General features: G+C 46.4%; 2 protein-coding genes across 4 annotated transcripts in view; one reads left to right on the top strand and one right to left on the bottom strand.

Moving 5' to 3' along the window:
• The window catches only part of gabpb1 (GA binding protein transcription factor subunit beta 1), a 28,446-nt gene extending 21,009 nt beyond the window's left edge, over window positions 1–7,437 (bottom strand). Inside the window, exons 1-4 of one of the 2 annotated variants that reach the window (XM_037540258.1) lie at window positions 6,790–7,437; window positions 4,289–4,396; window positions 3,466–3,633; window positions 2,378–2,572 (exon numbers count right to left, since the gene is read on the bottom strand). In XM_037540258.1, the coding sequence (XP_037396155.1) occupies window positions 2,378–2,572; window positions 3,466–3,633; window positions 4,289–4,396 (471 nt within the window). In that variant the 5' untranslated portion in view covers window positions 6,790–7,437. Of the gene's footprint in view, window positions 1–2,377; window positions 2,573–3,465; window positions 3,634–4,288; window positions 4,397–5,827; window positions 5,848–6,789 lie in introns of those variants that run through there. The other variant, XM_037540257.1, reaches the window with a different exon arrangement.
• Window positions 7,438–10,110: 2,673 nt separating this feature from the next.
• Window positions 10,111–19,948, top strand: part of usp8 (ubiquitin specific peptidase 8) — a 42,485-nt gene continuing 32,647 nt past the window's right edge. The window contains exons 1-7 of one of the 2 annotated variants that reach the window (XM_017685810.2): window positions 10,111–10,273; window positions 11,456–11,644; window positions 13,025–13,169; window positions 14,223–14,308; window positions 15,051–15,204; window positions 15,323–15,365; window positions 16,029–16,197. In XM_017685810.2, the coding sequence (XP_017541299.1) occupies window positions 11,541–11,644; window positions 13,025–13,169; window positions 14,223–14,308; window positions 15,051–15,204; window positions 15,323–15,365; window positions 16,029–16,197 (701 nt within the window). In that variant the 5' untranslated portion in view covers window positions 10,111–10,273; window positions 11,456–11,540. Of the gene's footprint in view, window positions 10,295–11,455; window positions 11,645–13,024; window positions 13,170–14,222; window positions 14,309–15,050; window positions 15,205–15,322; window positions 15,366–16,028; window positions 16,198–19,948 lie in introns of both variants that reach the window. The other variant, XM_037539962.1, reaches the window with a different exon arrangement.

Below are 19,948 nucleotides of genomic sequence, written 5' to 3'. Positions count from 1 at the left end.
AAGACCTGACCAATCACACTCCACGGAGAAAACTACTGCTACTGTTCTACTCAAGTCCTGACCAATCACACTCCACGGAGAAAACTACTGCTACTGTTCTACTCAAGTCCTGACCAATCACACTCCACTGAGAAAACTACTGCTACTGTTATACTCAAGTCCTGACCAATCACACTCCACGGAGAAAACTACTGCTACTGTTATACTCAAGTCCTGACCAATCACACTCCACGGAGAAAACTACTGCTACTCTTATACTGAAGTCCTGACCAATCACACTCCACGGAGAAAACTACTGCTACTGTTATACTCAAGACCTGACCAATCACACTCCACGGAGAAAACTACTGCTACTGTTATACTCAAGTCCTGACCAATCACACTCCACGGAGAAAACTACTGCTACTGTTATACTCAAGACCTGACCAATCACACTGCACGGAGAAAACTACTGCTACTGTTATACTCAAGTCCTGACCAATCACACTCCACGGAGAAAACTACTGCTACTGTTATACTCAAGACCTGACCAATCACACTCCACTGAGAAAACTACTGCTACTGTTATACTGAAGTCCTGACCAATCACACTCCACGGAGAAAACTACTGCTACTGTTCTACTCAAGACCTGACCAATCACACTCCACGGAGAAAACTACTGCTACTGTTCTACTCAAGTCCTGACCAATCACACTCCACGGAGAAAACTACTGCTACTGTTCTACTCAAGACCTGACCAATCACACTCCACGGAGAAAACTACTGCTACTGTTATACTGAAGTCCTGACCAATCACACTGCACGGAGAAAACTACTGCTACTGTTATACTCAAGTCCTGACCAATCACACTCCACGGAGAAAACTACTGCTACTGTTATACTCAAGACCTGACCAATCACACTGCACGGAGAAAACTACTGCTACTGTTATACTCAAGTCCTGACCAATCACACTCCACGGAGAAAACTACTGCTACTGTTATACTGAAGTCCTGACCAATCACACTCCACGGAGAAAACTACTGCTACTGTTATACTCAAGACCTGACCAATCACACTCCACGGAGAAAACTACTGCTACTGTTATACTCAAGTCCTGACCAATCACACTCCACGGAGAAAACTACTGCTACTGTTATACTCAAGACCTGACCAATCACACTCCACGGAGAAAACTACTGCTACTGTTATACTCAAGACCTGACCAATCACACTCCACGGAGAAACTACTGCTACTGTTATACTCAAGTCCTGACCAATCACACTCCACGGAGAAAACTACTGCTACTGTTATACTCAAGTCCTGACCAATCACACTCCACGGAGAAAACTACTGCTACTGTTATACTCAAGACCTGACCAATCACACTGCACGGAGAAAACTACTGCTACTGTTATACTCAAGACCTGACCAATCACACTCCACGGAGAAAACTACTGCTACTGTTATACTCAAGACCTGACCAATCACACTCCACGGAGAAAACTACTGCTACTGTTATACTCAAGACCTGACCAATCACACTGCACGGAGAAAACTACTGCTACTGTTATACTCAAGACCTGACCAATCACACTCCACGGAGAAAACTACTGCTACTGTTATACTGAAGTCCTGACCAATCACACTCCACGGAGAAAACTACTGCTACTGTTATACTGAAGTCCTGACCAATCACACTCCACGGAGAAAACTACTGCTGCTGTTATACTCAAGTCCTGACCAATCACACTCCACGGAGAAAACTACTGCTACTGTTATACTGAAGTCCTGACCAATCACACTCCACGGAGAAAACTACTGCTACTGTTATACTGTTATTATGGTGACATTAGGATGATATTATATTATAAGGCTATAATGAGGCTGTCATGAAGTTATGCTGATGTTATATTCATGTTATGAAAACTATGATGAGGCAAATGAATATAAATAAAATCTATTTAAGTCAATTTGCCTCATCATAAAAGTTATGATGATGTTGATGAGCAATGAGGTTACAATAACATTAGGATAATGATATGACAATGTGGCAGGCCAATTATGAGGTCATGATGAGGTTATGATGAGGTCAATTATGAGGTCACCATGAGATTACAACAAGGCCAGTGAGATCATGATGAGGCCAATTATGAGGTCACGATGAGGTTAAGACAAGACCACCTATGAGGTCATGATGAAGCTCCAAAAAGGCAAATAACAAGGTCATGATGAGGTCACAATGAAGCCAATTGTGAGATCATAATAAGGCCATGAACTGGTTACCACGACGATGTGATCACATTATAAGGGGACTACGACTGGTCTACGATGATGTTATAATGACGTTATGTCTGTGTGTCGGTACAGATCAGCATCTCCACTGTACAGCCCACCTGCAGTATTTCGGCCAGTTCCTCGTTGTTGTTGTCCAGCGCAATGTCCAGCGCAGTTTTGCAGAACTTGCTCTGAGCGTGGACGTCTGCGCCGAAACGCAGCAGCAGCTCCACCACATCACGGTGACCGTGCTCCGCCGCCCAGTGAAGAGCGGTCATCTTCAGCATGTCTTTAGCGTTAACATCAGCACCGTGCTGCGCGCACACACACACACACACACACACACACACACACACACACAATGCAGTCATTGTCAGTGTGTGAGGATGAAAGCTCAGGAACTGGTTTATTCTGTAATTACTAAATTACATCTCTAATACAGCACAAATGCACAAGGCAGTAACATCAAAGCAGATTCCACATCATATGATGCACTTTCCTTTCATAAGCACATCAAATACAAACTGACCTCATATCCTGCCTGTGAAGACGGAAAACCTACAGGGCATTTTATTCATTTCATTTTAGAAGAATTTGTTAACCGAGCCGATGTATTCTGTGGGTTCATTCATTCTTTCAGAAATTATTCAGTGCATCTAGAAATCTTAAACTGTCCCCCATTTGATTTGATATTTTCAAATAAATCAGAATTATTATTAAAAATGGTACACGGTAAATATGCAGCTTAACTGTAGAGCAAAATGTTTACATTTGAAAATCATTTATTTTGGATTTTTAAAAAATAACCATATAATTGTATTTTTCCAAAATTGGCGAAGTGGAATAAAATGGGATTAAATCAATGAAAAACACTGATCGAGCTGTAGGACATGAAGCTGAAGTGAATGTTGTGGCTCATTTGATTTTGAACATTAGAGATTATGGCTGATTACATTAATACTCAGTGTTAATATGCTGCTCTACTGCGCTCCTGTGTCAATGACTCTGAATCAAATCAGGAGAACTGAACTGAATCATGGCAAAACTCCACGATTCATCAAATCAATTATTATAGAGTCACAGTCGAGTCGTTTTACACCACCCCCTCCCCCACCCCGCCCCACAACACCCAAACTGGAAATCTATTCTTCACATTTTTGTGCTGATTTGGGTTTTATTGATCTGCAAGTTATGAAGCTCCGCCCACCTGCAGCAGCACCTCCACGATGCGAGCGTGGCCCTCTGAAGCCGCCATGTGCAGAGGGGTCCGGTCCACTTTTGTCCGCGCATCGCGGCTGACGCCAGCACGCAGGAGCACCTCGGTGGTGGAGTAATGACCGTACTGAGCAGACAGGTGTAGCGGGGACGTCCCCAACTGCATGCGCGCACGCGCACACACACACACACACACACACACCTCCTGGCATCAGTACTCAACATTACATTACACACGGACGTTACGTTGTATTACACTGAACTGTTTCACGCTGTAATGCTACATATTATATTACATCAAAGAGTAACACTACATATCATATCACATCAAACTGCAACACTGTAACAGATTGTATTAAACAGTAAAGGTACGTCTACACACGGCACTGCATCAAAGCACAAGGCTACACACTGAGACCACCTCCTGTACTGAGACCACCGGAGTTCGTTTACAGTTCGCTTTGTGTCCGATTAATTTGTGCACCGTGAAAAGAAAACGGCTCCAGGCCGCTTTAGCTGTGCTTTATGGCGAAGAGCTCGAGGCTCAGCGGACACACAGCCACGGTCTTCAGCGCTTCAGCAGGTAAAACAGAGCAGCGGTCACCAAGAGCCCACCACGGCATTTCGGCCAAGCGTCTCAGCGCGGCCAATAGCACGGCAGCAGGCCGGCCTGGTGGTTCTTCAGGCCGATAGGTCGGCTCTATCAGAACGCTGCCCACGTGGTGACACCCGAGTCCTCTCTAGAGTTCCCGCTCCCTGGTCCCTTCCAGGTTCGGTTCTTCGAAAAGGAACCACACATGAAAACACTGACTCACCCAGTCTGTAGTGAATGGAGCACCGTTAGCCATGAGGATCCGAACCTCGTCATCCTGCCCGGAGCGCGCCGCCTCAAGCAGCTTCTTCCCCAGATCCACCAGAGACATCTACAACCACAAACACGCAGTTACAGTCAGCACCACCTGCGCCGCCTGTCCAAAAGTACCTGGACGCTCCTCCTAATGAGAGAACTTAAAAGCATCCCTCACTGACAGCTTGTATCATCTCTGAAGAAAAGCTCGGACAAACAGAACAACTGCACGAGCCCAAGGTCTCCACACACACACACACACACACAGACACACACGCCCACTTTCACACATTTTTAAACATTTTTGTTTCACTTCATCCCTTCATCCTGGGTCTTCCCCGGGGTCTCCTCCCGGGTGGACTTGCCTGCGACACCTCCCGAGGGAGGCATCCAGGAGGCATCCTAACCAGATGCCCGAACCACCTCAGCTGTTCTATGGGGTTGAGGTCAGGACTCTGTGCAGGCCAGTCAAGTTCTTCCACACCAAACTGGCTCATCCACGTCTTTATGGACCTGCTTTGTGCACTGGTGAGCAGTCATGTTGGAGCAGGAAGGGGCCGTCCCCAAACTGTTCCCACAAAGTTGGGAGCAGGAAATTGTCCAGAATCTCTTGGTGCTGAAGCTTTAAGAGCTCCTTTCACTGGAACTAAGGGGCCGAGCCCAACTCCTGAAAACACCCCCACACCATGATCCCCCCTCCACCAAACTTTACACTCGGCACAATGCAGCCAGACAAGTACCGTCTCCTGGCAACCGCCAAACCCAGACTCGTCCATCGGATTTCCAGATGGAGAAGCGTGATTGGTCACTCCAGAGAACTCGTCTCCACTGCTCTAGAGTCCAGTGGCGGCGCTTTACTCCACTGCATTCCACGCTTTGCACTGCGCTTGGTGATGTAAGGCTTGGATGCAGCTGCTCGGCCATGGAAACCCATTCCATGAAGCTCTCTACGCTGTTCTTGAGCTGATCTGAAGGCCACATGAAGTTTGGAGGTCTGTAGTGATTGACTCTGCAGAAAGTTGGTGACCTCTGCGCACTATGCCCCTCAGCATCCGCTGACCGCTCTGTCATTTTACGTGGCCGACCACTTCGTGGCTGAGCTGCTGTCGTTCCCAATCGCTTCCACTTTGTTATAATCCCACTGACAGTGGACTGTGGAATATTTAGTAGTGAGGAAATTTCACGACTGGACTTGCTGCACAGGTGGCGTCCGATCACGGTACCACGCTGGAATTCACTGAGCTCCTGAGAGCGACCCATTCTTTCACTAATGTCTGTAGAAGCAGTCTGCAGGCCGAGGGGCTCGGCTTTATACACCTGTGGCCATGGAAGTGACTGGAACACCTGGATTCAGTAATTTGGATGGGGGAGTGAAAACTTTTGACAATATAGTGCATTTTAGTGTAGAGTATTGAGCTCACTCCCTTTATTAATGCTTATTCACTTATTAAATGCAAACTAAAACATATTCCGATGACTACAACACAGATATAGACACTTTATTTACCATCCAGAACCACCAGAGAACCTACACGAGTCTTCTGAGCTTATATGGAATTTTGATGATGGAAAACAGTGGAAAATCTGGAATACTGAGTTTTCTTTGGGGACTATTTTGCCGCACAGCGCCCTGCATGTCTCCCTCCACCATGAATGGAGTTGAAGTTCTCTAAACTCTCATAAAACAGCGTCTCAGTCATCAGGCAGTGAATTCAGAACCAGTTCATGTAGGAACTTTCTGTAGGAGCTTTTAGAGGGACGTCTGGTTCCCATCATCACCACTGTGAGGAGCTTTTAGAGGGACATCTGGTTCCCATCACCACCACTGTGAGCAGCTCTGACTCTAAAAGCACAGTGGCTCAGTGCTCAGCATCGGGCGATATATAAGCCAGGTTAAATAGGGGTTAAAGAGGAATCGGCGTAGTTTAATCAACATGTGAACTGTTTATATCCCCAAACTGTGGGGCGAATTTTGTAAAGTTCGGCGGAGTTGCCCTTTGACGCCAGCTAAGCCACTTTTACAGCGGCAGGCTCGCTTTGGACGCGCTTGGGCGTCGTGTAAAGAGGAAGGCGGCGTTTATTTGGGGTGATATCGGTGAAAAAGCCCATTAAAGCGCTGGATTTGGGGGAAATGGTGACTTTAATCCGCGGCTTGTGTTGCCGCGCAGGCTAACGTTAGCTAGCTGCTCTGCCCGCGGCCTTCGCGTTGTCAGTGACGCGGCAGCCACAGCAGGTAAAGCAGGTAAACGAGGCAGTGAAATAGGAAGAAATAAACGCGGAAAACAAATAAAATCGGCGCAGAAACGCGGTTCGGCTCGCAGTAACGGACAGGAAATCTCGGAGCCGGCGGTTCCGGGGGAAGTGGAACTATGTTTTACCACCAAATCGACTCGACTTCCACATCCGGTGGAGCGGCAACAGACGGCGTTAAAGGCCTCGCCCGGGTCTCGGAGCGTCGCCCGGCCTTACCTTCGGAGTCGGGGGCTTCGGTCCGGCCGTCGAGCTTTACAGCGAGAGAAAAAACCCCGTGGCTTCGACCGGAGCCCAAAAAACGTTTTTGTAGCCCAGAGAACCGAGCGCGGAGGGATACGGCGCTACTCGCCGGCTTCTCGCTCGAATCTCCCCGGTCCACCTTAAGTAGCGAAGTAGTTAGAGTGCAGCTGCTGCGCTATTTAAGGTGGACCGAGGGGGAGGCCACCGAGGAGGAAGCTAAGTTCACTATGAGCGCGACTGTCACACACTTTCAAAACAAATAGATCCCCACGCAGCAAATAAACAAACCAGCGGCGGAGTGATACACCGCCCGCTGGAGGAGGTGCGTCGCCGAGCGTTTCGCTCTGAACTCGATTTAAATTATTCACTTAATTAATTATTCCAATTAAAAGCCCGATAAGCGCTCACAGCCCTTCCCACCCCTCAGAGTCGGACCACAGTGCAGATTTACTGCGTGTAAAATGAAAAAGTATTTATTTCCTTTATTTATCGTGTTTCCGCGAATCGTCTTTAGTCGTCATATTTAAAGCAGTATGAGGAAAAACGCGTCTCGGGTTTTTCCCTTAAAGCTTCCCTGTTTTGAACCGACTCGGAGGCTCCAGGACGAGGACGGTCGTTTTCTTCACACCCATATTCAGACAAGCTCCTCCCTCTTGCGCTCCGATTGGCTGGCGCGGTGCCGACGTAGCACAGATCAAAGCAACATGTACGCAAAATGATAATAATGATTATTACTATTGTTGTTGTTTTGTTGTCATTGTTATTAGTAGTACATCAATTACATAGATTTACATATATAATTATACATTAGTTTATAATGAATACATAATTAGGAAATTAAACGGCAGCTGTGTTGAAACAGTTAAAACTAGTGTGTGTGTCCGCCTATCGATCTGTCCATCTATCGATCTGTCCGCCTATCGATCTGTCCATCTAACTAAGTTAAGTGATACTTTTTTAATCCCACCTCCGCATTTAACCCATCCGTGAAGTGAAACACCACATACACACTAGTGAATACACACACACACACACACACACACACACGTATTTATCTGTCTGTCTGTATATTTATCTGTCTGTCTGTCTGTCTGTCTGTCTGTCTGTCTGTCTGTCTGTCTATCTAAAACATTTGAAGTGCCTTTGTTTTAGGTCAAATTTGAGCATCTATATCATTAAATAAATATTTATTCATATTTCTCTTAGAAACTAATTTTAACCACTAGGTTCTTGTTAAAAGAAACTGCCCAGTCAGGTGTGTCCAAACTTTGGGCGAGTTTAAGGTAAAAAATGACAACGTTGTCAACACATTTTAAAAGAAAGTTTATTCTTCACTCTCTACAACAACCGTTTCACACCAAACCTCTCTAAACTGCTCTCAACCACACCAAACCTCTCTAAACCGCTCTCAACCACACCAAACCTCTCTAAACCGCTCTCAACCACACCAAACCTCTCTAAACCGCTCTCAACCACACCAAACCTCTCTAAACCGCTCTACACCACACCAAACCTCTCTAAACCGCTCTCAACCACACCAAACCTCTCTAAACCGCTCTCAACCACACCAAACCTCTCTAAACTGCTCTCAACCACACCAAACCTCTCTAAACCGCTCTCAACCACACCAAACCTCTCTAAACCGCTCTCAACCACACCAAACCTCTCTAAACCGCTCTACACCACACCAAACCTCTCTAAACCGCTCTCAACCACACCAAACCTCTCTAAACCGCTCTACACCACACCAAACCTCTCTAAACCGCTCTACACCACACCAAACCTCTCTAAACCGCTCTGCATCACACCAAACCTCTCTAAACTGCTCTACACCACACCAAACCTCTCTAAACCGCTCTCAACCACACCAAACCTCTCTAAACCGCTCTACACCACACCAAACCTCTCTAAACCGCTCTACACCACACCAAACCTCTCTAAACCGCTCTCAACCACACCAAACCTCTCTAAACCGCTCTACACCACACCAAACCTCTCTAAACCGCTCTCAACCACACCAAACCTCTCTAAACCGCTCTCAACCACACCAAACCTCTCTAAACCGCTCTCAACCACACCAAACCTCTCTAAACCGCTCTACACCACACCAAACCTCTCTAAACCGCTCTCAACCACACCAAACCTCTCTAAACCGCTCTACACCACACCAAACCTCTCTAAACCGCTCTCAACCACACCAAACCTCTCTAAACCGCTCTCAACCACACCAAACCTCTCTAAACCGCTCTCAACCACACCAAACCTCTCTAAACCGCTCTCAACCACACCAAACCTCTCTAAACCGCTCTACACCACACCAAACCTCTCTAAACCGCTCTACACCACACCAAACCTCTCTAAACCGCTCTACACCACACCAAACCTCTCTAAACCGCTCTCAACCACACCAAACCTCTCTAAACCGCTCTCAACCACACCAAACCTCTCTAAACCGCTCTACACCACACCAAACCTCTCTAAACCGCTCTACACCACACCAAACCTCTCTAAACCGCTCTCAACCACACCAAACCTCTCTAAACCGCTCTACACCACACCAAACCTCTCTAAACCGCTCTCAACCACACCAAACCTCTCTAAACCGCTCTCAACCACACCAAACCTCTCTAAACTGCTCTACACCACACCAAACCTCTCTAAACCGCTCTCAACCACACCAAACCTCTCTAAACCGCTCTACACCACACCAAACCTCTCTAAACTGCTCTACACCACACCAAACCTCTCTAAACCGCTCTCAACCACACCAAACCTCTCTAAACCGCTCTACACCACACCAAACCTCTCTAAACTGCTCTACACCACACCAAACCTCTCTAAACCGCTCTCAACCACACCAAACCTCTCTAAACTGCTCTACACCACACCAAACCTCTCTAAACCGCTCTCAACCACACCAAACCTCTCTAAACCGCTCTCAACCACACCAAACCTCTCTAAACCGCTCTACACCACACCAAACCTCTCTAAACTGCTCTACACCACACCAAACCTCTCTAAACCGCTCTCAACCACACCAAACCTCTCTAAACTGCTCTACACCACACCAAACCTCTCTAAACCGCTCTGCATCACACCAAACCTCTCTAAACTGCTCTACACCACACCAAACCTCTCTAAACTGCTCTACACCGCTCTAAACACCAAATCATGGCGGAATTTCTGAAAATCGCTGGAGTTGCCTTTTACCAGTGCTCCGCGCCGTCAGATGATCCGCTAATGAGTTACAGTAAATCCAGCCAATCGCGGCGCAGCGGGGGCGGGCCTTGGCGGAAAGCGGGTGTGAAATGAAGCAGCAGGCTGTTCCGGGATCCGCGGTGGAGCGAAGCTGCCGTCGCTGTTTGTGCTGCGCGGTTTGTTGTTGATCCTCTTCGTCGCGTCCCGCGCGTTAAATCCGGACCTTCAGCCCGAACTGACCCGACTTTCCAGGAGCCGAGCGGTATGAAGCCACTCCGGAGGGGTTAGCGAGCTTCGCTTCGCTTAGCTTAGCTTAGCTGTGCTGATCAGCTGGGTTAAAGGGCTTTAGCTAGGCTAGCTGCTAGGCTAGCTGCTCACTTCCTCATTAACAGCTTATAAACACCGTTATAAGCACAGACCACGGCATTTCTCCGATTTACACCTGTTATTACTGAGCTCAGTGGGTCGATAACGAAGCTGAAACCGGCGTGTTATTCTTATTCGCCAGCTTCTTCTTCGAATTTTCCGCTCCACCTTAAATGGTGCAGCAGTTGCGATTCTGACGCCCGAGGCAGCATTTAAGGAAGAACGGGAAAATTCGAGCTAGCGAGTTTAGATCGTGTTTTCCAGCAGCTCCGGTGCTGTAGCTCACCTGCACAGGTGCTTCACTGCCCTGACAAACAACACTGAGCTCCAGAAAGACTCACCTGGGTCACCTGTGCAGGTGGGCTGCAGGACTCTCAGAGCATGCTGGGTGATCATGTCAGTTACTGAAACTTGACATTTCTGTCATCTGTTCATAAAATTCCCAGATTCCGTGTTTCAGGTGTAATCAGAGGTTCAGAGGGTTTGGTGTGAAACGGTTCAGACGTCTTTACAGTGGTGGTGATGGGAACCAGGCGTCGCCATGACTACAACACAGATATAGACACTTTATTTACCATCCAGAACCACCAGAGAACCTACACGAGTCTTCTGAGCTTATATGGAATGTTGATGATGGAAAACAGTGGAAAATCTGGAATAATGAGTTTTCTTTGGGGACTATTTTGCCGCACAGCACCCTGCATGTCTCCCTCCACCATGAATGGAGTTGAAGTTCTCTAAACTCTCATAAAACAGCGTCTCAGTCATCAGGCAGTGCATTCAGAACCAGTTCATGTAGGAACTTTCTGTAGGAGCTTTTAGAGGGACGTCTGGTTCCCATCACCACCACTGTGAGGAGCTTTTAGAGGGACGTCTGGTTCCCATCACCACCACTGTGAGGAGCTTTTAGAGGGTCGTCTGGTTCCTATCACCACCACTGTGAGGAGCTTTTAGAGGGACGTCTGGTTCCTATCACCACCACTGGGAAGACGTCTGAACCGTTGAACACTGAGTTATGGAAGAGAGTTTTCCTTTAAGTGGTGTTGCTGTTTATCTGAGTGTGTCCTGGTGTTGACAGGTGGCGTCCCGATGCTGACGTAGCTGAGGAGGATGTGAGGAGATGTCTGGTTCTCTGTGAGCTGTGAGCTGAAGACGTGCTGAAGATGCCTGCGGTGTCAACGGGGCTGAAGGAGCTCTACCTGTCCACCTCGCTGGGAGATCTGAACAAGAAGGCCGAGATTAAACCCGATAAAGTCAGCACCCGACAGTAAGAGCCTCTTTCACTGCCAGCTGCTCTAGTGCCTCGCGTTCATATGAACATACCCGAAACATGTAAAGCAGGCGTAGAAGCGTGTCGCTGCTGTCGGAGGAAAGCCTCGAGTCTCCAGTGTCGTCGTTTTTCTTTACACTGTGTGTGATTTCCATGATAAGTGGACCAGAAGAAACGCCCCACAGTGGCTTGGACAGACGTCTGGTTCCATTGACTTCCATTAAAAGTACAGCAGGTTTTTTCCTTCTCCTGTAAAGTGACCGTTTTGGAGATACGAGGTTTGGATTCGACATGCAGTGGTTATAAAGTCTACACACTCCTGATAAAATGCCAGAGCTTTGTCACGTAAAATATCAGATTAGGATGAATCATTTCAGACCTGTTTCCATCCATGTCAGCCATGACCCGGACAAGCGCCTCTCCTTTGTTTTTATTTATTATTTGTATTTTTATTTGTTTATTAGTTGTCAGTTGGTTTTGAAAGTTTTTTTTTATTGTATTTGTCCTGTTTTGTTTTGTTTGTGAATGTGTTTATATGTTTGTAATGGTCTGTTCTCAGTATTGATGATGATGATGATGATGATGATGATGATGATTTTTCCCGTAATCGTTCAGCTCGGATTGCGTATTCAGATGTGTGGAAGTGTGTCTCCCCCACTGGTGCACAGTGGTGTCACCACAAATCATACGGTGACTTTGAGACGAGACGTTTAGATAAAAGATTATGGAAAGCAAAATCTTTCAAATGATAAACTCTATTTCCAAAAGTATTCGGTCGTCTGGCTTCACGCGCATATGAACCTGAGTGAGATCCCATTCTTAGTCCATAGGGTTTAATATGATGCCAGATGGTCAGCCACTGATGCTGGACGAGAAGGCCTGGCTCACAGCCTCCGCTCTAATTCATCCCAAAGGTGTTCTATCATTCTATCCGTCCGTGTCATTTTACGTGGCCGACCACTTCGTGGCTGAGTTGCTGTCGTTCCCAATTGCTTCCACTTTGTTATATTCCCACTGACAGTGGACTGTGGAATATTTAGTAGTGAGGAAATTTCACGACTGGACTTGCTGCACAGGTGGCGTCCGATCACGGCACCACGCTGGAATTCACTGAGCTCCTGAGAGCGACCCATTCTTTCACTAATGTCTGTAGAAGCAGTCTGCAGGCCGAGGGGCTCGGCTTTACACACCTTTATATATATGGGGGAGTGAATACTTTTGGAAATATAGTGTATAAATGATGAATCTCGCTTGAGATTCAAGCAGCTTGAACTAACAAGATGAAAAAGGTCCGTTTTGTTTGACTTTACAACCCAGCAGGATTATTATCTGTGTTGATTGAGCAGGTGTGTCAGTAACGGTGTCGTTGTTTTGCAGTTATGTTCAGAGTGCGTGTAAAATCTTCAAAGCGGCGGAGGAATGCCGTCTGGACCGGGACGAGGAGAAAGCCTACGTCCTCTATATGAAATACCTGACTGTGTACGACCTCATCAAGAAGAGACCGGACTTCAAACAGCAGCAGGTAAACACGACGATCCAAACATCGTCCGATATCAGTTCAGCCGAAACCATCTCACGTTCCATTACTGTACTGTTTAACCCTCTGGGGTCCACAAGCTCCAGAAGCCTGTGTCTGTATCTTCGTGATGATCCAGCTCAGAAATCCGGTTCAAACCCTTCCTGAATCCGTAGAGCCGCCCTTTCCATTCCATCTCATCACGAGATCATACGACACTCACATCCGGAGTTATGAGCCTGTGAAGAGGGGCTGAGATACACGTCATCTGCCTCTCACCGCGTGGAGCTGCTGGATTCGTGTGTCTGTCTACATTCTGTGTGAAACTGACCGACGGACACTCAGGAGATCACTAAGGACTGACCGTCACGCCGGACCCCCTTCATTCTTCATTCAGTCCACATCGGAGACTCGTGTGAAACGGCGTCAGAGAGTTTCCAGCTGCTGAAGCTGCTGCAGCGGGTTTGGACAGTAGTGATGAAGATAACAGAGCGTTTAGATATGAAACAGATGAGGATCCTGTTCTCTGAAGAACCTTTAGAGGAGAGATTGAGAGAGACTGACCTCAGACCCCAGAGGGTTAAAATGCACTGCAAACATTTCCCGGCAGATTTACTGCTCAGATTATCACTGAAAATAGTGCAGGATGATCTTTATCCATGTTACGCTTTCGTTAATCTGTGTTTGATGTATTGCGTGTAGGGCTGGGCAATAAGGCGAATTGCATCACAAACATTTCCGAGCGTATCGTGGATCTCACTTCTCAAAGATCTCTGACCAGCGGCATGATTCATCACAAAGAGAGAATAATCGAGAATTTCCCTGTTGTGGGACTAATGAAGGATTATCTAATGTTAATTAGTCCTGTTGTTAATTGGCTGTTGTAGCTCATCAGGTGTCAGAAAATGGAATATTATGATATATCGTGAATCGTGAAAACATCCTGATAGTGTATTTTTTCAGAGCACACCGCGTTCCCAGGATAAGTGCAGGCGCTGAACGTGTTCAGCTGCTCAGTAAAATGTTTTGTTTCTAACGTTTCTGTTTTAATCTTTTCAGGATTTCTACCTGTCCATCCTCGGTCCGACGAGCTTTAAGAAGGCGATCGAGGAGGCGGAGAAACTGTCAGAGAGTTTAAAGCTCAGGTTGGAAAGTTGATGTTTGGTCTCCATGACGACTCAGTTTCGGATAGTATCTCTTCCAGATTAACAGCTCCTCCCTTCATAACCTCAGCATTAACTCCAGATCAGAAAACAGCATCACACAAACATCCTAACCAGACTAAACCCCCTAAATCCTGTCCTAACTTCAGGATGAACCCCAGCAGGGTCCTGACTTCTGTTTAAGGTCCGTTTCTCTGGTTCTGAGGCGGCTGAGTCAGGCAGCGTAGTTCACTACCAGCATAATGAGCTCCATTTATTCCTACTGTAAAACGCGGCTTTCACTGGGAGACGTTTTTCTCTTCTAACTCTGCGTTTTAAACATCTCAGACGCTGCCGACTCGAACTCCACCGCCCCTCTGATCACCTTCCAGTGTTAATGTAGATGATGGAGTATTACAGTGATGGAGGTGAATAATGAGGAGGCGGAGCTGAACGGGTGTCTGTTTATCAGGACAGCTCTGACTCGGTCAGTTTATCTAGAACAGCGCGTTTCACACCAAACCACCTGAACGACACAGTTTGTTTACCTCTGAACCAGTTAATTATACCAGAAATTTGGAGTTCCACTTAATCCTGTTCCGTTTAGGTGACTGGTAATGTGTTGTGTTCCTCTCGCCGTACGATCACATCGCGGTGTTTGAATGTTTTATAATTGAGGTCCGAAACGGCAAATCAAGTGTCCGTATGAACACGTTCTGACCTCAGCGTTTCATCTCCCTGGCAGGTATGAGGAGGTGGAGGTGCGGAAGAAGCTGGAGGAGAGAGACAGGAGGGAGGAGAGAGAGAGAGAAAGACGGGAGGAGAGAGCGAGAGCAGAGGAGCGAGACGGAGGCCGAGCTTCACCTAAAGCCGCGGAAAACCGGAGAGACAGTAAAAAGGTTCAGGATCCAAAGTTCAGCTTTTAGTGTGGTAAATCTGCTGTGCTGGCGTGAAAGGAGGCTGTTTGTGTTTGTTTACTGAGGTGGCTTTGTTTCCTCCTTTCTGCTCTTCACACAGGCCAAAGGGGAACAGAATGACCTGAAGAGTGCGCCCTCTACAGGTGAGGCACATTTCTGTCTTGGGACGTTTGTTTTTAAAGGAATAGTTTAGTGAAAAACTCAAGTTCACGCAGTTTTCCACTCACCCCAGGTATAACATTGCTTCTTTATGAATAAAATTGTATATGATTTAATGAATAAATTCTAAATCTTGGATTTCGGAACAGAAAATATCTACGTATAAACAGAAAGAGAGTTTGACCCGCCTCCCATTATCTGAAGCGTCTGTCTGCAGTGGTCAGTTCATGTTTAGAGTTCACAGTGAGTGTAAATCACATCTCGGTCTGCGTGGCCTTAACGAAGCCCTGGATGTGGTTTAAGGGCTAGTTTTGGGGGCGAATTCACAGAAACGATCTGGGTGACTCTTGACTTCTACTGTTGCTCAGGAAACGTTTAGCCTGCTGGCGTCTAAACAAAACAGCAACACATGCATCTGTTCAGGTACATCTGGGCTATGTGGACAGTTGCTCTTCATCACTAGTTTCTCTCTGAATGTCTCTCTAAATGTTCTGTACTTTATCAGGTGTGGCTGCTTTACATGTAATTAATAAATAAGAGCACTATCGATAAATAAGTCAGTATGTAAATGAGTAACGCGAGATGATCATCCTCAGGCTGCAGCAGGTCACACATTTGTCTTCCTCTCTCTGTCTGTGTTTCTATAGCGGCTCCCAGTGGAGGGATCACTGCGAGGCAGCTGTATAGCATGATGCTGGACTCCAGCATGAGTGTGCTGGTGATGGACGCTCGCAAACTGGCCGACTTTGAGGAGTCACACATGATGGTTCAAGATCAGAAGTGTATCACTGTTCCGGAGGAGGCCGTCAGCCCTGGGTAACGACCCGAAACATCACTCCTAATAATCACACACATCACGGTCACGGCTCCAATAATCAGATCAGTAGCAACACACACAAATATTCACGATTCCAGCTTCAGCAAGCGCTCCGATAATCACACACGTCTCGATTACAGCTGTAATAATCACCTCGATAATCACACACGTCTCTATTACAGCTGTAATAATCGCCTCGATAACCAGCACGGCTCTATTACAGCTGTAATAATCACCTCCATAACCAGCGCGTCTCTATTACAGCTGTAATAATCACCTCGATAACCAGTACGTCTCTATTACAGCTGTAATAATCACCTCGATAACCAGCACGTCTCTATTACAGCTGTAATAATCACCTCGATAATCACACACGTCTCTATTACAGCTGTAATAATCGCCTCGATAACCAGCACGTCTCTATTACAGCTGTAATAATCACCTCGATAATCACACACGTCTCTATTACAGCTGTAATAATCACCTCGATAACCAGTACGTCTCTATTACAGCTGTAATAATCACCTCGATAACCGGCACGTCTCTATTACAGCTGTAATAATCACCTCGATAATCACACACGTCTCTATTACAGCTGTAATAATCGCCTCGATAACCAGCACGGCTCTATTACAGCTGTAATAATCACCTCCATAACCAGCGCGTCTCTATTACAGCTGTAATAATCACCTCGATAACCAGCGAGTCTCTATTACAGCTGTAATAATCACCTCGATAACCAGCGAGTCTCTATTACAGCTGTAATAATCACCTCGATAACCGGCACGTCTCTATTACAGCTGTAATAATCACCTCGATAACCAGTACGTCTCTATTACAGCTGTAATAATCACCTCGATAACCGGCACGTCTCTATTACAGCTGTAATAATCACCTCAATAATCACACACGTCTCTATTACAGCTGTAATAATCACCTCCATAACCAGCACGTCTCTATTACAGCTGTAATAATCACCTCGATAACCAGCGAGTCTCTATTACAGCTGTAATAATCACCTCGATAACCAGCGCGTCTCTATTACAGCTGTAATAATCACCTCGATAACCAGCGAGTCTCTATTACAGCTGTAATAATCACCTCCATAACCAGCGCGTCTCTATTACAGCTGTAATAATCACCTCGATAACCAGCGAGTCTCTATTACAGCTGTAATAATCACCTCGATAACCAGCGAGTCTCTATTACAGCTGTAATAATCACCTCGATAACCGGCACGTCTCTATTACAGCTGTAATAATCACCTCGATAACCAGTACGTCTCTATTACAGCTGTAATAATCACCTCGATAACCGGCACGTCTCTATTACAGCTGTAATAATCACCTCAATAATCACACACGTCTCTATTACAGCTGTAATAATCACCTCCATAACCAGCACGTCTCTATTACAGCTGTAATAATCACCTCGATAACCAGCGAGTCTCTATTACAGCTGTAATAATCACCTCGATAACCAGCGCGTCTCTATTACAGCTGTAATAATCACCTCGATAACCAGCGAGTCTCTATTACAGCTGTAATAATCACCTCGATAACCAGCGCGTCTCTATTACAGCTGTAATAATCACCTCGATAACCAGCGCGTCTCTATTACAGCTGTAATAATCACCTCGATAACCAGCGAGTCTCTATTACAGCTGTAATAATCACCTCGATAACCGGCGCGTCTCTATTACAGCTGTAATAATCACCTCGATAACCGGCGCGTCTCTATTACAGCTGTAATAATCACCTCGATAACCGGCGCGTCTCTATTACAGCTGTAATAATCACCTCGATAACCAGCGCGTCTCTATTACAGCTGTAATAATCACCTCGATAACCAGCGCGTCTCTATTACAGCTGTAATAATCACCTCGATAACCAGCGAGTCTCTATTACAGCTGTAATAATCACCTCGATAACCGGCACGTCTCTATTACAGCTGTAATAATCACCTCGATAACCAGCGCGTCTCTATTACAGCTGTAATAATCACCTCAATAATCACACACGTCTATTACAGCTGTAATAATCACCTCGATAACCAGCACGTCTCTATTACAGCTGTAATAATCACCTCGATAACCAGCACGTCTCTATTACAGCTGTAATAATCACCTCGATAACCAGTACGTCTCTATTACAGCTGTAATAATCACCTCGATGACCGGCGCGTCTCTATTACAGCTGTAATAATCACCTCGATAACCGGCGCGTCTCTATTACAGCTGTAATAATCGCCTCGATAACCGGCGCGTCTCTATTACAGCTGTAATAATCGCCTCGATAACCAGCGAGTCTCTATTACAGCTGTAGTAATCGCCTCGATAACCGGCGCGTCTCTATTACAGCTGTAATAATCACCTCGATAACCGGCACGTCTCTATTACAGCTGTAATAATCACCTCAATAATCACACACGTCTCTATTACAGCTGTAATAATCACCTCGATAACCAGCGAGTCTCTATTACAGCTGTAATAATCACCTCGATAACCAGCGCGTCTCTATTACAGCTGTAATAATCACCTCGATAACCAGCGAGTCTCTATTACAGCTGTAATAATCACCTCGATAACCAGCGCGTCTCTATTACAGCTGTAATAATCACCTCGATAACCGGCGCGTCTCTGTTACAGCTGTAATAATCGCCTCGATGACCGGCGCGTCTCTATTACAGCTGTAATAATCGCCTCGATGACCGGCGCGTCTCTATTACAGCTGTAATAATCGCCTCGATGACCGGCGCGTCTCTATTACAGCTGTAATAATCGCCTCGATGACCGGCGCGTCTCTATTACAGCTGTAATAATCGCCTCGATGACCGGCGCGTCTCTATTACAGCTGTAATAATCGCCTCGATGACCGGCGCGTCTCTATTACAGCTGTAATAATCGCCTCGATGACCGGCGCGTCTCTATTACAGCTGTAATAATCGCCTCGATGACCGGCGCGTCTCTATTACAGCTGTAATAATCGCCTCGATGACCGGCGCGTCTCTATTACAGCTGTAATAATCGCCTCGATGACCGGCGCGTCTCTATTACAGCTGTAATAATCGCCTCGATGACCGGCGCGTCTCTATTACAGCTGTAATAATCGCCTCGATGACCGGCGCGTCTCTATTACAGCTGTAATAATCGCCTCGATGACCGGCGCGTCTCTATTACAGCTGTAATAATCGCCTCGATGACCGGCGCGTCTCTATTACAGCTGTAATAATCGCCTCGATGACCGGCGCGTCTCTATTACAGCTGTAATAATCGCCTCGATGACCGGCGCGTCTCTATTACAGCTGTAATAATCGCCTCGATGACCGGCGCGTCTCTATTACAGCTGTAATAATCGCCTCGATGACCGGCACGTCTCGATTACAGCTGTATTAATTAGATCAATAACACACTATTACAGCTCTAATAAACACCTCAATAATTACGCACCACGCTTACAGCTGTGATAATCACACTGATGATTATAACTGTTGTTATTACACTGTAATAACTGTACCAACACACAAATCCATGATCTACAGTTTGCCAGTGAGAATTGGGAATTTGTTTTAACATTGCAGAGTGAAGTACGGAGTTTAGGGTTTCTTACTCTTCCTCCGTTTATTTACATCCCTAAAAGATAAATCTGTGAATACGGCATTCCCGTTCATTTTATCCTGATGATGGTCAGTTACACCCGTCAGTCAGCCAGAACCAGTGACACACAGTGACCGTTACTTCCTCCTGCCGAC

Source organism: Pygocentrus nattereri, chromosome 7 (genome assembly GCF_015220715.1).
Source record: "Pygocentrus nattereri isolate fPygNat1 chromosome 7, fPygNat1.pri, whole genome shotgun sequence".
Taxonomy (NCBI): Eukaryota; Metazoa; Chordata; class Actinopteri; order Characiformes; family Serrasalmidae; genus Pygocentrus; species Pygocentrus nattereri.
This window is presented reverse-complemented; position numbering and strand designations above follow the sequence as displayed.